At 44.3% G+C, this 20,560-nt stretch overlaps 1 protein-coding gene and 1 long non-coding RNA gene across 2 annotated transcripts; one reads left to right on the plus strand and one right to left on the minus strand.

Annotated features, from left to right (window-relative positions):
* Positions 1-7,872: 7,872 nt before the first annotated feature.
* Positions 7,873-14,957, plus strand: LOC132658490 (uncharacterized). Its single transcript, XR_009598186.1, has 2 exons — positions 7,873-10,047; positions 10,390-14,957. It is a non-coding gene; the product is annotated as an uncharacterized LOC132658490 (long non-coding RNA).
* Positions 13,008-20,297, minus strand: LOC101103862 (serpin B4-like). Its single transcript, XM_027960721.3, has 8 exons — positions 20,250-20,297; positions 19,040-19,229; positions 18,413-18,469; positions 17,001-17,129; positions 16,582-16,699; positions 15,105-15,247; positions 14,624-14,779; positions 13,008-13,956 (listed from the first exon to the last, which is right to left on the minus strand). The coding sequence occupies exons 2-8, from the start codon at positions 19,202-19,204 to the stop codon at positions 13,549-13,551; spliced, it is 1,176 nt and encodes a 391-aa protein (XP_027816522.1). The 5' UTR covers positions 19,205-19,229; positions 20,250-20,297; the 3' UTR covers positions 13,008-13,548.
* Between the last annotated feature and the right edge of the window lie 263 nt (positions 20,298-20,560).

Genomic DNA, 20,560 nt, shown 5'->3' on the forward strand with positions numbered 1-20,560 from the left:
GAAGGCGCAGCAGCTGGGAGCTGGAGTTTAGGGATTGGGGAGCAATCCCAAAGCAAGGGCTGCTGTTGACTGTGGAGAGACGGATCGAGGGGATGTGAGGGAGGAGATCGTGGTGGAATATGCCTGTGGAGGAAAGCCAGGCAGCCATGGAAGCAAGGCGATGCTGCTGAGTCACACGTAGGGGGTGGAGCCAGCACCACAGCCTCTCTCTCTCCACAGTTGGCTCCTGAACAGTAGAGAGGCCGGCCCGTCAAATGCCTGACTCACTGAACTACAGAGTAGGACCCCACCCAGGGTGCCCCTGTAAGTGCCTGACGCGCTGAACTATAGAGAAGGACCCCAGCCAGGGAGCTGTCTAAGTGCCTGCAGGGTGGAGCTATGAAGAAAGACTGGCCAAAGAGGTCTTCTGATCGCCAGCTACAAGAGGCTCGAAAAAAAGACTCTGAAGGACTCTGATAGGGCTTCCCTGATAGCTCAGTTGGTAAAGAATCTGCCTGTAATGCAGGAGACCTGGGCTCGATCCCTGGTTGGGAAGATCCCCTGGGTTGGGAAGATCCCCTGGAGAAGGGAAAGGCTACCCACTCCAGTATTCTGGCCTGGAGAATTCTATGGACTCTATAGTCCATGGAGTTGCAAAGAGTCGGGCACGACTGGGCAACTTTCACTTTCACTTTGAGGGCCATAACTCCTGTGGCTGAGGCAGTCTGTGTCCCTGAACACTTGGCGCTGCCCGGAGCTCCGAAAGCCAAGCAGCAGTGCCACCTTCACGCTCAGCTCTCAGCAGAGCGGACACAGGCAAAAACATCTTGCATCTATGCATGCAGGGTTGCATCGTGTCCAGCTCTTTGCGACCCTGTAGACTGTGGCCTGCCAGGCTCCTCTGTCAGGAGGGTTCTCCAGGCAAGAACACTGGAGTGTATTGGCCAATACTGGTTGCCATACCCTTCTCGAGCACTCTATTTCCTGCTGCTCTAGCTGCAAACTCCCCTGAATACCTGGTGCGGCCAGAAACCCTGCAACCCAAGCAGCTGCACCACCCCCACACGTGGTCCTCACAGGGGCAAACCCAAGTCCTCCAGGGCAGCCTCAGGGGCAAACCCCACCTTTGAAGACCACAGGGACCGTGTGACTAAGGAAGAAGACCCCAAAACCTCCCACCAGCTGTACAAGCTGCAGATTAAATCCACACGATCAACTAGGCAGACTCTGTGCCTATGGACTAGATAAAAGGATTTTGAGAGCTCCAGTGAAAGAAAACATACTGTTTCTGACAGCTGTGGACATTGGAGGCAAGAGCACACAGGAGTAGGGCCAGCTTAGAATCTGAGCTGCCCCCACAGCAGGTCCAGAGATCAGCACAGTATTGGAGGGCGTCCTAGGGAGGTGAGTTGGGCTGTGACTCTCAGCAAGGGAAAGGACTCTGACGGCAGTGAGTCAAGGAAAACGTCTATTATTCTTATGTTTTGACTTGTTCTGTAGCTTCTATTTTGACTTGTTCTGTAGATTCTTTTGGATTATTTTTTTGTTTTCACCCTCTGTTGTTGGTTTTATTGGCACCATGAAATCTAATTAAGCTTTTGAGTGTTTTTGTTCCTTAATCACACTTTTTATTGCTGTTAGAAACCTCTGCCTCTACATTGGGCTTTTGCAGTTCCGTGGAGTTCCCCCCACCCTCATTTTTTTTTTCTTTCCTCTCTTTTTTCAAATTTAATATTACTGTTCTTATTTTCATACATTTATTCTTTGGTTTGCTTTTCCTACTGTTCTTTTCCCCTTGCAGTTAATCTTCACTGTATATAAATCTTATCTACCTCTATTTAACTTTGCATATCTATTTTTTCTTTCTTTCCTTTCCTCTCAACATATTTGCTGATTTATTTTCACTGCTTATTCCCCAGTTGGCACCTTGCTTTAGTTTTGTTTTCCCATTTGTGCTTTGGTTAGTTTTGTTCTTAACTGGTGGATATAATTTTTGGTTTCCTTTGTTCGCTGGGTCAATCTATTGTACTTTCCTTCTGTTGGACTGATTTGATTTTGCTTATGGGTGTGTATGTACATGTGTGGGCTCAGCCACACTCTTTATTGTTGTTGTATACCTCTGCCTCTATGTTGGGCTTTTGCAGTTCTGTGGAGTTTTCCTTTTTTTTTTTCTTTCTTCTCTTTTTTCTTTTCTTTTTTATATAAATTAAAATTTTTAAACCTATTATATTTCTTCTATATTTAGTCCTTTGTTTGCCTTTTCTGCTGTTCTTTTCCCCTTGCAGTTAATCTTTGATATATACACATCTTCTTCATCCACCCCTGCTTACCTTTGCATAGCTGCTCTCTCTTGCCTTTCCTCTCAGCGTATTTGCTGGTTTGTCCTCGCTGCTTTGTTCCCCACTGGTCACCGTGCTGCAGCTTGGTTTTGCGGTCTGCGCTTTGGTTAGCTTTGCTCTTGACTGGTGGAGACAGTGTTTGGTTCCCTTTGCTCAGCAGGTCAGTTCCCTGTACTTTATATCTGTTGGACTGTTTTGACTTTGCTTATGAGCGTATATGTATTGTGCATATTCCGTCATTTTAATTTTTATTTGTCTGATTTTGTAACTGCCATTTGTCTGGGGTTCATCTTTGCTTTCTCATTTTTGGGTATTTGTTTGAATCTCACTTAATGCCATAACAAACCACTTGTGGAATCTTTGCTCCTGACTAGAGACCAAGCCCTGAACCTTTGGAGTGGGAGCACTGACTCCAATCTATAGACCACCAGAGAACTAACCCCAGGGAGTATCAAATAGTGAGAACTCATGCAAAGGAAACCACCTGAAAATGAGACCCAGCATCACCCAACCACCAGTAGCATCTTGCGCAGGAAACCTCATCTAATCAAGAAAGAAAACAAAAATACAAACCCAGTCATCAGCAGACAGGATTCCCACCTCACTCAGCCTTCCCATCAGAGGGAAAACAAGCAAACAAAACAGCTCAGCACCAACGTCACCCCATGAAGCTCACACAGGCTGCTGGAGCAGTCGCAGGAGGGCAGAAACCAAAAGGGAGAAAGCATTCAACCGTGAAGCCTGGGAAAAGGAGACCTCAGACACAATAAGTTAAAAAAATAATAATGAAAATGTAGAGAAATACCACACAAATTAAGGAACAAGCTAGAAACACAGATGTCCAAATAAATGAAGAGGAAATAGGCAAACTACCTGAAAAAGAATTTAGAATAATAATAGTAAAGATGATCAAAAATCTAGAAAACAAAATGGTGAAAATGCAAGACTCAATTAACAAAGACCTAGAAGAATTAAAGAATAGACATACAGAGACAAGCAACACAACCACTGGAATTGAAAACACTCTAGAAAGAATCAATAGCACAATATCTGAAGCAGAAGAACGAATCGGTGAGCTGGAAGATAAAATGATGGAAATAACTTCTGAAGAGCAGAATAAAGTAAAAAGAATGGAAAGAACTGAGGACAGTCTCAGAGACCTCTGGGACAGTATCAAACGCACCAATATTCACATAATAGGGGTCCTGGAAGAAGAGAAAATGAAAGCATTTGAGAAAATTTTTGAAGAGATTATAGTTGAAAATTTCCCCAACATGGAAAAGGAAATAGTCAATCAAGTCCAAGAGGCACAAAGAGTCCTACACAGGATAAACCCAAGGAGAAACGTGCCAAGACACATACCAACCAAACTAACGAAGACTGAACACTGAGAGAGAATAGCAAAAGCAGCAAGGGAAAAGCAACAAGTAACATACAAGGGAAACCCCACACATTTAACAGCTGATCTTTCAGCAGAAACTCTACAGGCTGGAAGGGAATGGCAGGATATATTTAAAGTACTGAAAGGGAAAAATCTACAACCAAGATTACTGTACCCTGCAAGGATCTCATTCAAAATTAATGGAGAAATAAAAAGCTTTTCAGACAAGAAAAAGTTAAGAGAATTCAGTACCACCCAACCAGCTTTACAACAAATGTTAAAGGGACTTATATAGTCAAGAAATACAACAGAAGAAAAAAGATCTGAAAAATCAACCCCAAACAATTAAGAAAATGGCAATAGGAGCATATATGTCAATAATTACTTTAAATGTAAATGGATTAAGTGCTCCAACCAAAAGACACAGACTGGCTGAATGGATACAAAAACATGACCCATATATATGCTGTCTACAAGAAACCCACTTCAGACCCAAAGACACATATAGACTGAAAGCGAGAGGATAGAAAAATATATTCCATGAAAATGAGAAGCAAAAGAACTCTGGAGTAGCAATCCTTATGTCAGATAAAACAGACCTTAAAGATTACAAGAGATAAGGAAGGACATTACGTAATGATCAAGGGACCAGTCCAAGAGGAAGACATAACAATTGTAAATATCTGTGCACCCAACACAGGAGCACCTCAATACATAAGACAAACACTGACAGACATGAAAGGAGAAATCGACCATAACACAATAATAGTCGGAGACTTTACCACCCCGCTCGCAGCAATGGACAGATCATCAAAGCAGAAAAGTAATAAGGAAACACAAGTCTTAAGTGATAACATTAGATGAGATGGATCTCATTGATGTCTTCAGGACATTCCATCCAAATGCAGAAGAATACACCTTCTTCTCAAGTGCACATGGAGCATTCTCCGGAATGGACCACATCTAGGGTCACAAATCAAACCTTAGTAAATTTAAGAAAATTGAAACTGTATCAAGCATCTTCTCCAACTGCAATGCTATGAGACTAGCTATCTATTACAAGAAAAAAACTGTAAGAAACACAAACACGTGGAGATTAAACAATACATTTCTAAATAACCAACGGGTTACTGAAGAGATCGAAAGGGAAATAAAAAAGTTCCTAGAAACAAATGACAGTGAAAACACGGCAACTCAAAACCTATGGGATGCAGCCAAAGCAGTTCTCAGAGGGGAGTTTATAGCAGCACTGCCCTGCCTCAAGAACCGAGAAAAACATCAAATAGACAGCTTAGCTTTCAACCCTACCCCAAGAACCAAGAAAAACATCAAATAGACAGCCTAGCTTTCAACCCTGCCTCAAGAACCAAGAGAAACGTCGAATAGACAGCTTAACTTTACAACCCTGCCTCAAGAACCAGGAAAAACATCGCATAGACAGCCTAGCTTTCAACCCTGCCTCAAGAACCAAGAGAAACGTCGAATAGACAACCTAACTTTACACCGAAAACATCTGGAAGAAGAGAAACAAAAACCCCCCTAAAATTAGTAAAAGGAAAAAATAATAAAGATCTGAGCAGAAATAACTGAAAAAGAAATGAAAGAAACAGTTGTAAAGATGAATAAACCCAAAAGCTGGTTCTTTGAGAAGATAAACAAAATTGACAAACCTTTAGCCAGGCTCATCAAAAAAGAGAGAAGAATCAAATCAACAAAACGAGAAATGAAGAAAGAGTTCACAACAGGCGAGGCAGAAACACAAGGATTGGAAGAGACTGTCATGCACAGCTACATGGCAATAAAATGGAAATGGACAGACTCTTAGAGAAGTCCACTCTTCCAAGACTGGACCAGGAAGAAACAAAAATTATGAACAACCCACTGAAATTGAAGCTCTGATCAAAAATCTCCCAAAAAGCAAAAGCCCAGGACCAGACGGCTTCACAGGAGAATTCTATCAAACATTTAGAGAAGAGCTAATGCCTATCCTTTTAAAACTCTTCCAAAAAATTGCTGAGGAAGGGACATTTCCAAACTCATTCTACAAGGCCACCATGACCCTGATTCCAAAACCGGACACAGACAACACACAAAAAGAAAACTACAGGCCAATATCACTGATGAACGTAGATGCAAAAATCCTCAGCAAAATTTTAGCAAATAGAATTCAGCAGCACATCAAAGAGCTTGTACACCTTGATCAAGTTGGATTTATTCCAGGGATGCAAGGACTCTTCAATCTATACAAATCAATCAATGTGATACACCAATTTAACAAATTGAAAGATAAAAACAATATGATAATCACAAAAGATGCAGGAAAAACGTTTGACAAAATTCAGCACCATTTATGATTAAAATTCTTAAAAATATGGGCATAGAAGGAACCTATGTCAACATAGAAAAGGCCGTATATGATAAGCCTACAGCAAACTTTATTCTCGATGATGAAAAACTGAAAGCATTCTCCTTAGGATCAGGAACAAGACAAGGGTGTCCACTTTCACCACTATTATTCAACATAGTTCTGGAATTCCTAGCTACAGCAATCAGAGAAGAAAAAGAAATAAAAGGAATCCAGATTGGAAAAGAAGAAGTAAAGCTCTCACTGTTTGCAGATGAGATGATGCTATACGTATAAAACTGTAAAGATAGTATCAGAAAATTACTAGAGCTAATCAGTGAATTTAACAAAGTTGCAGGATACAAAATCAACACACAGAAATCACTTGCATTTCTATGTATTAACAATAAAAAATCAGAAAGAGAAATTAAGGAATCAATCCCATTTACCATTGCCACAAATGAATTAAATATCTAGGAATAAACTTATCTAAGCAGAAAAAAAGAACTGTACACAGAAAATTTAAGACGCTATTGAAAGAAATCAAGGATGACATAAACAGATGGATAGATATTCCATGCTCCTGGGTAGGAAGAATCAATATTGTGAAAATGAGCATACTACCAAACACAATCTTCAGATTCAGTGTGATCCCTATCAAATTACCAATGACATTTTTCACAGAACTAGAACAAAAAATTTCACAATTCATATGGAAACACAAAAGAACCTGAACTGCCAAAGCAGTCTTGAGAAAGAACGGAGCTGGAGGAATCAACCTTCCTGACTTCAGATTTTACTATAAAGCTACAGTCATCAAGACTTGCTCAAACTCATGTCCATTGAGTCTGTGATGCCATCCATTCATCTCATCCTCTGTCGTTCCTTCTCCTCCTGCCCCCAATCCCTCCCAGCATCAGGGTCTTTTCAAATGAGTCAGCTCTTTGCATGAGGTAGCCAAAGTATTGGAGTTTCAGCTTCAACATAAGTCCTTCCAGTGAACACCAAGGACTGATCTCCTTTAGGATGGGCTGGTTGGATCTCCTTGCAGTCCAAGGGACTCTCAAGAGTCTTCTCCAACACCACAGTTCAAACGCATCAATTCTTCGGTGCTCAGCCTTCTTCACAGTCCAACTCTCACATCCATACATGACCACAGGAAAAACCATAGTCTTGACTAGACGGACCTTTGTTGACAAAGTAACGTCTCTGCTTTTTAATATGCCATCTAGGTTGGTCACAACTTTCCTTTGAAGGAGTGTCTTTTAATTTCATGGCTGCAGTCACCATCTGCAGTGATTTTGGAGCCCCCAAAATAAAGTCAGCCACTATTTCCACTGTTTCCCCATCTATTTGCCATGAAGTGATGGGACTGGATGCCATGATCTTAGTTTTCTGAATGTTGAGCTTTCAGCCAACTTTTTCACTCTCCTCTTTCACTTTCATCAAGAGGCTCTTTAGTTTCTGCCATAAGGGTGGTGTCATCTGCATATCTGAGGTTGTTGATATTTCTCCTGGCAGTATGATTAAGATTCACCGAGTCTCTATTTAAATATGCACTCTGGATAACCCACACACTGTGCTGAAGGAGACATAGTTGAGTGTAGGAGATTTCTGGAGATTACGAGTGAAATGACGTAAAACAACAAGACACACATACAAGAGACAGACACACTCTGGCCAGAGGAAAAATAACTGTGCAAGCAAGCAGGCTCGCGGTTTATTTTTATATAGCCCCCCTGGGCAGAATTCCAGACTGTATGACCAAACCTGTTCAGTACAGCGCATGTGCATAAACGTTATCATACAGCAAAAGAGAGTGAAATTCCGGCCCACTGCAGAGTCTGTCCAGAGCCCTTATCACAAGAAGGGAATGTCCCCTTATTTGCAAGGGACCATTAATCTCAAGGCTGTGTCCGTCTTCTTGGCAGAACATCTTGTTTGCAGGCAGTACATCTCGACTTTCCCTATTGTGGCCGCATTAACCCTTCAGTTGAGGAGATGGACTGCAGACCTGCTGAGCACGACAGCAGGGGAGATATGCCTATTAGAGAAGGAGGGAAATAAAGGCTCCACAATGGAGTATCCGGCAGCTGTGGACACACACGGGCTTCCCTGGTGGCGCAGACGGTGAAGACTTGGCCTGCAATGCGAAAGACTCGGGTTTGATCCTTCGGTTGGGAAGATCCCCTGGAGAAGGAAAGGGCAAAAATTAACCTGAACATAACTGTTCATTTATGTTCATAAATGAAATGAACATAAATGTGTCAGATACTCATGTGCCAAAAAGGATACCTCCTCAGACAGAGAGTCCAGTGAAGGAAAGGCGCGTTGCAAAGTGATGAGCAGCTGTCATTTTGCTCGTGGGTGGGAAAGAGGGACAGCTGGTCACTGGACGGTAATTCTGGGAACGTAGGGGACATGCTTGCTGGAGGAATGTAGACATGGGCTGGGTGCTCTGGAACGCCGATCGTGGTAGATGATTTGCGTTGAGCACCATCTGCTTCCCGTGGGGCTCATCTCCAGAAACACGGAGACACTCACAACGTCTGGGCTCTGTCTTCCGGGCCGAGGCTCACCCAGCTGGGAGCGGACCCCCATGTGCCCCTCTGTCCCCTGTAGTCCAACCAGTCACACCTCTGAAGCGTTCCTTCTGGAGATCAGCAGTGACCTCGTCGCCTCCTGATGGGTCCCCGCTCAGTCTTTAGAGAGAATTTTCTGAAAGACTCGTCACTTGTTGAGTCCTCTTTCCTGGAATCCTATCTTCCGCTGTCCTCCACACCCCCGACTTTCTGTCTCAAACTCACTTTCTGTGGCCACCCTTAGAGTTAGTCCCTCAGTCGTGTCCGACTCTTTGCCACCCCATGGACTGTGGCCCCCAAGGCTTCCGCGTTCATGGGATTCTCCAGGCAAGAATACCGGAGTGGGTTGCCATTTTAGTTTAAGTTTTATTGTGTAGCTTCTTGCCTTATCAGAAAAATGGCGCTGCCTCTTGCCTCAGCTTTCATGGGTCTCTGCTAATGTTTCACTAGCATGAGCGTATCTTTGGAGCAGAGAGAGCCTTTTCTTTGTGCATCAGCTAGGAACCACTGACTGCTGGCCTCTCACATTTGGACGAGGGCTCTTGATTCTGTTCGAATGCAGGGATGGTCACACGATGTGTTTAATCGTTGCATTTTTATGGCTTCCTAGTGATTCATTCTGCGTAGAAAGGGTCCTCAGCCTTTCTGGGGCTTGGCACTGGGCTTAGTGAAGGGTGTGGACCACAGTGGTAGAAGCAGGGGCCAAGTGACAAGGGAGCTTTGCAAGGCTGCTTGGCATTAGGTGACAGCGGACTCCCGAGTCTCATCCCGTGAGCCAGAGTCGGAGACCACGACAGCACCGCGCATTTCCCTCTTCATTCTGGAAGCAGCCTCTGTGCTCCCGGACACGATTCTGGCTTTAGCACAGATCTCACCAGGACCTCCAGGGATGGCTGTCAGCACCACCTTCCGTTTCTCAGTGAGCGAAGCAAGACAGCACCAACTCCCGTAGAGTCCAGTAAATATCTGTTATTGTACAAGAAATGCCTGACGCTAACTCGTTGCAGTGTTTTCCTCCCTGTGTGTGATGGTCGCTTGACAGAACATCCACATTTTCTGTGCTTCATGTAAAAGACTTATTGCTCAAATCCAAAGAATTTCCTTGAATTTTGATTTATAATATTATTTATATGTATGTGATTGTTTGAAAACATATATTTTTAAATTGCTGACATGCTTGAGTTTTGCTCTAGCTAATTAAGGTCATCCAGAATTTAGGCAGCAGAGTGGGAGGGGCTCCCCTCCGCTCTCAAGCAGCTTGTCGGATTCCTAGGACGGATGCCGCGGTGTACCTGAAGCTGAGGCTTAAAACCACTGGTACTCATTGTCCCTCACTTCTGGAGGCCTGGGGCCTAAAATCAACCTGTCCTCAGCACACACTTCCTCTGAAGGCTCTAGAGGAGAAAGCTGCACCTCTTCCAGGTACGTTGGTCCCTAGAGCTCTGAGCTTGAGCTTCTGTCTTTACCTGACTCTTCTCTGAATGTCTCTTCTCTTCTTCTGAGGATCCTAGTCATTGGATTAGGGTCCACCCCGAGTCAGTATAATCTTGTGTGAAGTAGTTATGTCTGTGACTTATTTCCAAATAAGGTCACAACCTATGATTAGACATGAAATTTCTTATGTGGAAGGGGGAAGTTTTCTTCAGTCCAGTACAATCAGCAGTCCTGTAAGGCAAACTAAAAACTGTTATGAGCTTGGAGAGAAGGCATGGGAGTAATTTTGGTGTGTATTATTCAATTAATGAGTAAAATGTATTCCAACAGTCTGGTCACGAACATTTTTTCCTGTGATGGACAGACTCTCCGTTTGGGGGTGGTGGTGATTTACTCAGTAAGTTCTGTCTGACTCTTGTGACCCTGCGGACTGCAGCCCGCCAGGCTCTTCTGTCCATGGGATTCTCCAGGTAAGAACACTGAAGTGGGCTGCCGTTTCCTTCTCGAAACCTTCATTTAGTGTATCTCTAGAAACGTTTAATGATTCTTAAAAAGAATGAAATCATGCCATTAGCAGCCACATGAATGGACCTAGAGATTATCGCATTGGGTGAAGTAAGTCAGACAAAGGAGGAGAAATATTGTGTAACATCTCATATGCAGAACCTAAGAGACAACACAGATAAACTTATTTACAAAACAGAAACAGACTCAGAGAACGAACTTATGGCCCCAGGCGGGAAGGTGTGGGGAGGGATAGTCAGAGAGTTTGGGAGAGAGGTACACACTGCCGCATCTAAAATGGAAAAACAGCTGACTGTCACTTGATGGCTCAGAGCCTCTGCTCACTGTTGCCCGGCAGCCTGGATGGGAGGGGAGTTTGGGGGAGAATGGAAACGTGTGTGTGGCTGAGTCCCTTCACTGTTCACCTGAATCTATCACAACATTGTTTATTGGTTATACCACAGTACAAAATAAAAAGTGTTAAAAAATGTTATTTTAAAAACTGCTATTAACAAAGTTCAATATTCTATGTTAGATGCAGAACAAGTAAGTGTTTAGGAGTATACATCTTTACCTTAAATGAAAAAGCACAGAGAAATTATGCTTTGAAAGTGTTAGTTGCTCAGTCGTGTCTGACTTGCAGCCCCATGGACCGTAGGCTGCCAGGCTTCTCTGTCCATGGCATTTCTCAGGCAAGGAGATTGGAGTGGGTGCCATTCCCTGCTCCAGGGACTCTTCTCCATCCAGGGATCCATCCCAAGGCCCCCGCATTGCGGGCAGATTCTTCCCCGTCTGAACTTCCAGGGAAGCCCTAATTAAGCTCTGATTCATCTCACTAACAGACGATATTGATAAAATATTAGCTTTCATGTTTAGTGAGTGTCTATCTTTTTTTGGTGTTTTTATTTCCCATGATCATATTGCTCTGGGTGTTTCAAAGGTCTCTTTTGTATTGAGATGTAAGTACATTTCTTCCTTTAAAAGACTGGCACACGGGCGAAATGAGAGAACATGCACTCTTTCTGCTCAGCTGTTTCTTTCGCACAGTGTAGTGTGTAGAGTTTTATCTATGTTGCCGTAGGAATCAGAGATTTCTGTTCTTTTGTTTCTATAAAAGTTCCGATAAAAGTTTGAGGCTTTGCCAGCTTGTCAGCCAGTGTGAACAGAACTTCAGTGGACATCTGTACGCTAGTCCTTTTGTGGCGGTTGTATTCACATCTCTTGGGTAAAATCAAGCCATGGAATTACTAGATTGTCTGGTCAGTATTGACTTTACAGGAAAGTGCCAACATGAGCATCTTGCACACTTGAGAAAGACTTTCTCTAGAAGGACATTGCTCAACCATGGAGATTTTAGAGTTTTCTGGAGGAACGTCACCCAGACAGCAGTGTTAGGACACCCTAGCCTCCTGTCCCCCAAAGAGATCAAGAAGGAGACCACTCCTCTTGAACAAAACAGCTCACAAAGAAATGGTAACGATGTGATGTGGCGGAGGCATCAGTGTGAGCTGGGATGGTGATCACTTGGCAGGAAATAAGTGGGTCAGATCCACACGTGGTCCACCTTCTTCTTGCTCAGTGTTACGGGTCAATTATATCTTAATAAAGATGGAAAACTTAAAATTACAAGACTGGTTTCCAAAGTGGTTGCAGCTTTTGTTTCCCTACCAGATATATGGGAGAGTTCTGACTGATTCACGTTCTCTCCACATGGGGTTTGAACAGTCTTTTTAGCTTTGGCCCACCCAATGGGGACCAGGTGGTATCCTGGGGAGAGGTATTTTGTATGAACATGAGATTCTTTATTAAACTCTATTACCTTTATTTTCATTTTTTAAACCACATAAAATATTGATTTTCGCTATGTTCCATTAAAAAATAACCTTATTGATGTATGACTGATGTAGAAAGTGCTGTACACGTTTAACGTATACAACTTCATGAGTTTTGAGATGAGAATACATTTGTGAAACCATCACTCCAACGTGTCTGTTAGCTCCAAAAGATTCCTCCTGCCCTAAGGAGAGCTATGTTTTAGGAAATAGAAACTGTTGATACTTGACATTTAAGTATTTGTGTATTTCAGGGTCATGTGTAGGCCTGCCCTTCTTCTTACTATATACTCCCCCAGTCTGATCCCATTTTTGCCTTCAGCAATGATTACCATAGTTCTCTCAGTAACTCTATTACCTGTCTATTATCGGTATTGTCTGCCTTACCTGTTTAGAGATTCAGTTCTTATCCCATCTCTGAGTTCTGGACTCACTTAAGTTCTTAACGTGGGTTATAAAGCCTTTCACGTTCTGGTAACAGTCCGCCTCTTCAACCTCATCATGTTCTACTACTTTGAATTTTTATATATGATAATATCTTTCTAAATTATCTTTTCTATGTGTGGTAGTTCACTTGCACTTTGTTTATAAGAAAAAAGGAAAAGCAATGAGTGACATGAATAAATCATTGTTTTATTGATAATGTATTTCACAAAATCAAACCTTTAGACGTGTAAGTATCCCACATACCAGCTAAATTCAAAGAAATGTGAGTGCCTAGGTGAAGAGTATATATGACTTGTAGTATATATAATTTAGGACCTGTAATTTTTGAATAAGAGCTATGATATTTCAAGCTCAGTAGAAGATAAGTATAGAAATAATCTTTTTTATTAATTAATTTTAATTGGAGGCTAAGTAGTTTGCAATATTGTGGTGGTTTTTGCCATACATTGACATGAATCAGCTAATCTCTTAAAATATGTTGAACATTTTGTGCAGAGAGGAGTTACCATGGAGCGAGAGAGTCAGTTTACATTTGTTTGTAGGAGAGAGAGAGACAGGTGTCGTATGCATACTTCCACCAGTGCACGCTCAGTGGTGACTGTGAGCTTGGAAAGGAGAATGGATCCAAGGGAACCTGTTACACCAGCATTCGTGCTCCGGGAACAGCTCTCTGAATGCCCCGAGTGTGGCCGCTGGCCAAGGCCGTCTAAGGGGAAGAGACTCGGCCGCAGAAGAGGATGCTGTTGGTCTTGATGTGCTTGATGAGGAACAGGAAAGGGTGATCACAGCGGAAACTCTCGTGAAACGGTAGTGACGTGACAACACTGACACCCACACCGGTAGCAGCCGCGGCCTCCGTGCCCTCCTCGGTCACCTCCACAAAGGACTTGTGGAAGACCTTTGATACCACCAGATCATATTTCCTGGTCATGCCCGAGAAGTCGGCCACCTCATCACGGAAGGCGTCCACCATCCCCAGGGCTTGCAGTGTGGGCACGAGGTCGTAGCTCTCTTCCACTTTAAACCGAGGCAGGTATAAATGCACTTGTCTCTTCCCCATATTCTGTGGGCTCGTCCACGCTATTAGCTTCTCAGCAGTGAGCTGGTCTTCAAGCTGGAACAGTGGAAAAGGAACAACTGTCAGGATTCTCAGCGGTCATGGGGCCCACCTAACCTCGGATTGAAATGTCTGGAAAACCTTTATTTTAACAGTAAACATGAACACAGGAGATTCAGTTTATTAGATTTTCTCTGAGGAGGAAAAAATAACAGTCCTGAATATATATCATAGATCAAATAAATGTTTTTATATATTTATAGCTTTGCTATTTTCATGCATGTATGTATGTACACACAAATATGCATGTATAGAAATGTCTATTCTAATGTATATGTATATATATGTGCGTGTGTATAAATATGCACACATTAATGAAACAACATTTGTTTCATGTGAAAGTCACGTCTGACTCTTTTTGTGACCCCATGGTCTGTATCCCTCCAGGCTCCTCTGTCCATGGGATTTCCCAGGCAGAAACACTGGAGTGGGTTGTCATTTCCTCCTCCAGGGGATCTTCCTGACCCAGGGATTGAACCCATGTCTCCTGTGGCTCACACACTGTAGGCGGATTCTTAACTATTGAGCCACTGATATTTAAGATATTGATTTTTTTTTTTTTTGTTTGTTCTATGCTGCCAGCCAGTCTATGAGCAGCCCGCACAAGCACGGCATCACTGGAAATTTAAACAATGGCATGAGCACTGTGAATACCAGGTTTTACCTTCTGCAGACCGTCTACTTTATTGGGCAGCAGAACCATCATGCTTAGCTCTTCGCCTTTGTATGGGATTTCCAGGATCTTGGCTTGCACATCCTCCAGTGACACGAAATTGAAGCTATCGGTTTGTTTCATCATCTGCACAGGTTTGCTTGTATCCTGCAATAAATTCATGTGCAAAAAGAATGCCAAGTGAGCATTAGTCCAGAAAAAAAGATAATATTATTGAGATACCAAACTCAGCCTCCTAAGAGATGATCTGGTAAATTTGTGTCTTAGAGATAAGAGTTTCTTCAAGGAATCCCGAGTAAATAAAGTTTAAAAAAACGACAAGACAGTAAGCCTTGACAAATTCTATCTTCTATCTGCAGTTACATATTAATTACTATCTTCTATCTGCAGTTACATATTAATTACTATGCATTTAAGTTTCACAGTGCATGTGTAACTACTCTTTGTTACATACATAAATTACGGACAATACCTTGTTCAGCCAAAACTTTTCCTCCGCAGTACTTTCTTCCTGAAATTTCTGGTTCCACTGCCCTTTGAAATAGACGGCGTTCACCAGAACCAGAACAGTGGTGCTGTCGAGAGAGTCTTTGGGAAACAGACCCTTGATTCTTTCTGCAAAGACAGAAAACCAGAGGTCTGTCGTGAAAGGCACGAGGGGCTTGTCTGTCAGATGCTTTGAAAGCTGCAAGTGATGATTAAATACTCGCACGAGTCAGCCCGGGAGGGACCGCATGCCCAGCGGTTCACCGGGTGAGGCTTTGCTCATGGCCCCGGCCTCATGGAGCCGCCCTCACGGAGACGCCCCTGCTCCTGCCTGGGAAGGCGTTCAGTGTGTGTGTGGGGGCCGCAGTCATGTCACAAGGAACCCTGATGCACTGATTTCTGATATTTAAGATGCCGTGATATCTCTATGATATTTAAGATGCCATGCTGTGCTAGGAGAAGGCAATGGCACCCCACTCCAGTGTTCTTGCCTAGAGAATCCCAGGGATGGGGGAGCCTGGTGGGCTGCCGTCTATGGGGTTGCACAGAGTCGGACACGACTGAAGCGACTTAGCAGCAGCAGCAGCAACAGCAGCAGCAGCTGTGCTAAGCCTCTTCAGTCTGTGAGCCCACGGATGGCAGCCCACCAGGCTCCTCTGTCCATGGGACTCTCGAGGCAAGAATACTGGAGTGGGTTGCCGTGCCCTCCTCCAGGGGCTCTTCCTGACCCAAGAATTCTGGGTCATCGATTCTGACAATACCTTGTTCATCGGAACTGATGAACAGGTCGTCGATTCTGAAGAACTGACTTCCGCTGACCTTTACTGGCCAGTTGCCTTCCTTCCCTCTCCTCCCTCCCTGCTCCCTCAGTAGCTCTGTCTCTTGTTTCCATTCCCTGTCTTCATTCTGCACACTGAGTTGCTGTAGGTTGAGCCTATATTTCGGAAAGGAGGTAGGATACGGTTCATGGGATGGGGACGTTGTCCAGCCCCCTCCCTGGGTGGGGAGGACACCTATAACAATCCTGTGGGAGGGGGACGTGGGCCAGGCACCTTTTCCTGCAGGGGGTAATTTCTGCAAGAAGGATGGTTTAAAGGAGAGCAGTTTGTTTCCCAGTTAAGAAAGCAAAAGTGGACTCTTCATATTTTCTCTTAGGGATTATAATCCAGAAGTTAGGCTTTTAATTGAAAGAAAAATTTATGAATCAACCTTAAGTCTGAGCAGAGACTTGAGATCCACAAGAAACTGTCTTCCAGACTCAGCTGTGCCTGCAGGGGGCTGGTCCTGGGAGCACCCCCGCCCGGGTCTCTCCGCACTGACGTGGACCGTCCGCCCCCTGCAGGACTCCCCACCCTCCTTGATCTCGTCTCACCCCTGCTCCTGGAAGCCTGGGCAGGGTCCACACTGTGTTCACACACAGCGGGGACTCAGTGGTGACTTTAAATGAGTGACTCATAACCTACCATTGGTTTGGCTCTCCACCCAGGAGTTAATCATCTTTCGACTTTCCTCTGCAGCATTTTTAAAATCGGCAGATTCCACACTGGCCAGATAAAATTTCTGAACATTATCCATGTATTCCTGTGACATGAGCAGGAAGAAAGCAGGAATGAAAAGCAATTTATCAGTAACCATGTCGGGATTCCCAAATTAAATGCAATATGTTAAATCCTGATCAAGCAGAGTTCACAAGCCCATGCCCAGCCCCGCCTCACTGGTGTGCTATCAGCCTCTGGACACTCCAGCGGGTGGGGTTGTGGCTGGGGAGCCTGGCCCCTGGGGGTAATGCCCCCGTGCAGGGTCCCAGGCTCCTCTGCACCCCTCCCCCTCCATTAGGAGCTGGGGCCCGAGGACCCGGGACCTGATAGACCAGGAAACTCACCTGGAGAAACGGAAACTCCTTTTCTCCATAGAGCCTGTTGGCGACACTCAGCTCATAGGCATCAGTGGATTTCTTTAATTCCGTCAGAAGCTTTTGAAAGTGATGATGAACACTTCCTGGCTTTTCAACCTTCAAACACCAAAAAGTGAGCTCACTGGATTCTCTGTCAGTGTGAACTCTACACCCCCAGGGGTCTGTTGGGTCCCTGTCTAGAGGGAGGTATCCCCGGGGATGATGGTTGTTGCTACTTCCCCTAATTGGTGTGTTTACTGGATATAGCCTTCCTAATGTTTATAGTCAGTCTTCCAGGCAATTCTTCCTCCCTGCTCAAACACGGTCCACTCTTTTCTCTTCTGAACTGCCCACGCAGCACCGCTCCTCAGCTGCGTTATGTCTTAGCTGTCTGCAATGGTCAGGGTCAACGTCTCAGCTGAGCTTAGGCTTCTCGAGGGCCAGAGCACTGTGCGTCTCTAACAGTCATCAACCGTGTGAGGAAGTGAAATCTGCACATTGTCCTAGGCTATGACGTGAAGCCCTGTGTTACTCCTGGTGGGGCTGTCTTCTAAGACCTGTTGACTCTGACCTACGGCTCTTCATTCCGATGGCCACACTTCTCAGGGTAGGAGCCGTGTGTGACTGGGACACAGCTCGCCGCTGCGCACCAGCACCTCTGAGCCTTTACTTGCATTCACATGATAACAGGAGAGTGCAGAGAGCTAAGTAGCTTCTCCAAGGAGACAGAGCCAGGTTTGCAACTCAGGCCTGTCTCAATCCAGAACCTTAAACTTGCTACCTAAGAGTTTTGGACTAGTCTATAAACAATAGCTCTCAGTTAATCACTTTCCATAATATATTTTGATGCCTACCTATTGGTCTTAATAATATGAAATAACATCATGATTTAATATTATCCAATGACAATATTAATATTATGAGTTAACTAATACTATCCAGTGTTTGAAATATGTTCTAAATCTATAATTATTATTTCGCTCTAATAACAATAATAAAATACATAACACACGTCAGAGTCTCCATTTTCCCGGCACTGCTGTTCTTCCTCACGAGGATTTGCACGTATTGCAGCAGACATTCTACTGACCCCAGTTAATCGGGGTGAAGTCGCTGCGGCTCAGAGCAGCTGTGTTTTCCACATTTGTCATTCCTCAACAACAGAGCTCAATCTGAAGCCCCTTTGGTTTCAGAGCCCTCACCGTGAAGCAGACGCTACTCTCCTCTCAGGATAACAAGGAGGTGGAGCACACATGTGGCGTGAGATGAGCGACCCCCCCGTCCACGGCTTCACTTAAGATCCCCTAACAGTGGGCTTCCCCACTTTGTCTGACATTCCCAGTTTAAACCATGACCCTCTTGGGCACTTGATCCTCCAAGTCCGGTGCGCTGTGACTCACGCGATCTTTTGCGGCTCCTCCTCTTGCGTTCTCTGCGATTTTACTGAAGTGAAGTACCTGGAGGAGACAGATAGTGGGGCAGAGAAGTGTCACCCTATACATCTGTGTGCATCACAGTCGATAAACAAGAAAGAAAAAAGTCAGGAAGAAGAAAGGAAAGAAAATGCAAACCAAGTACCAAACCAAGCAAAAAATCCCAAACCATAGGGAACAAAGAACAGAAGAAAGGAATATTCAGTGCAAACACTTGCTTCTTAAAAAACACAGTCTGTGTGTGGAAAACACAAAGCTGCTTGATTGCTGTCCACCTTAGAGAATCATGTCAAGTTTTTGTTTCATCTTTGAGGAAACGTGTAAAGATGTCGCCCATGGATCTTACTTCCAGTGAACTCTTCCATTAAAGCCTCACCTGTGCAATTGTAGGGGTTCATCCCAGCCCCCAGAGGAAGACCAGGCACAGGAGCAGGGGGGCGCCCTGCGAGAGAGTGCGTGCCCCCCTCTGTGCCCACCAAGTCGTGGGGCTGCTCGAGCTTCCCGTGGGACCGGGGACAGCAGACCTGTGGTCATCTGCACACCAGCCAGCAGACAAGCCGTGCAGACCTGTGACGGAAAGGCAGCTGCACCTACCTTCTCCATTTCGGATGCGGTGTTTTCTCGGGCCCCTAAGTAAGTCATGGCTAAGGCTGACGAGATACTGAAAGGGGACAGGAAGATGTTTTCCTTCTTTGATTGTCTGATCTGGTGGAACAGATCGATTGCAAGGTGGATGATTGCTTCACCGAGGGAACTCATGGTGGCCGGATGTGGTCTGGAAGTCCTGGAAGAGCATCAGATGCATTTTATCATCACTCTAGTGAAGGAAGGCTAGTCTGTAATGAGAATTTCTGAAAGAAATGCCTTATGTGTGGGTTGTGGATTTCTAGCAACTAAGATTTTTCCTTTGTATACATTTAGTAATTAGAAGACTTCTGAAAGTAGGAATACTGGAGTGGGCTTTTATGCCTTCCTCCAGGGGATCTTCCCCACCCAGGGACTGAACCTGCATCTCTTACAGCTCCTGCATTGGGAGGCTTGGTCTTTACCACCAGTGCCGCCCGGGAAGCCTTATTCATAGAAACTGTTCTTAAATATAATAGAAACTTCATGTTATACATTTCATAATTAGGAGATGTACCTGCATCCATCTCATAATTAGACGACTATTGAAATTAGTATTTAAAGAAAATTTCTATAAAGTAATAGAGCATCTTTACTGTCTCTTCCTAACTGACTGTACAAGAGTGGGTAAAAACTGCTTTATAACAGACGCTTTGTTGCTGTTGTTCAGTTGTAAGTAAGTAGTGTCCAATTCTTCGCACTCCATGGACACGCTCCTCTGTCCTCCACTACCTCCCAGAGTTTGTTCAAATTCATATTCATTGTGTCCGTGATACTGTGTGACCATTCCATCCACCGCTACCCCCTTTTCTTTTTCCTTTCAATTTTTCCCAACCTCCAGTTCTTTCCCAGTGAGTTTATAACAGATTCTAAGGCAAAACTGATGTGGTAACATCCAGCCATCTCCCATCAGGTACCTCCGTGCCTTACTAGAAGGATCTGTGGATGCTGGACAGCCTACCCCTGATACGCGTGCTCCCGAAGGAGCGTGGGTTTTCTTTTAGAAATAAGTAAATTACCTGTGGACTAAATCAGGAGAAACAGTTCTTTTACTGTGGCAGAATACGTAAAATACCATCATACCAAATGAAATATTTAACACATGCACAATAGAACATCACGTTCATTATTACTTTCAGAAAGGATTCTTGAGTAACTCAGAGCTGCTGGAAGCACTTACCTATGTTCCTGGAGGAAGCAGAGGTGGGCAGGCAGCCTGCACGTCTGTGTGCCGGGCGCGCTCAGCCCTGAATATATACCTCTACCAGCCACCTCCCGTGCCTCAAGGCAGCTGGGATTTCAAGATCAACTTCTGATTTCTTCACCAGTTATTGTCAACTTCATGAGGAAGAAGTCTTTATGAGTCAAGACAAGATTACTGACCAACTCCTGTAGGTCCTTTCCTTCCGCAGAAGAAACTGTGGCCTGCCATCTGCGGCTCATATGAAACGCAGGTGCGTGCCTTTCCGAGACCAGAGCCAGTGCACTCAT

The sequence above is a fragment of the Ovis aries genome, chromosome 23 (assembly GCF_016772045.2).
Source record: "Ovis aries strain OAR_USU_Benz2616 breed Rambouillet chromosome 23, ARS-UI_Ramb_v3.0, whole genome shotgun sequence".
In the NCBI taxonomy this organism is placed as follows: domain Eukaryota; kingdom Metazoa; phylum Chordata; class Mammalia; order Artiodactyla; family Bovidae; genus Ovis; species Ovis aries.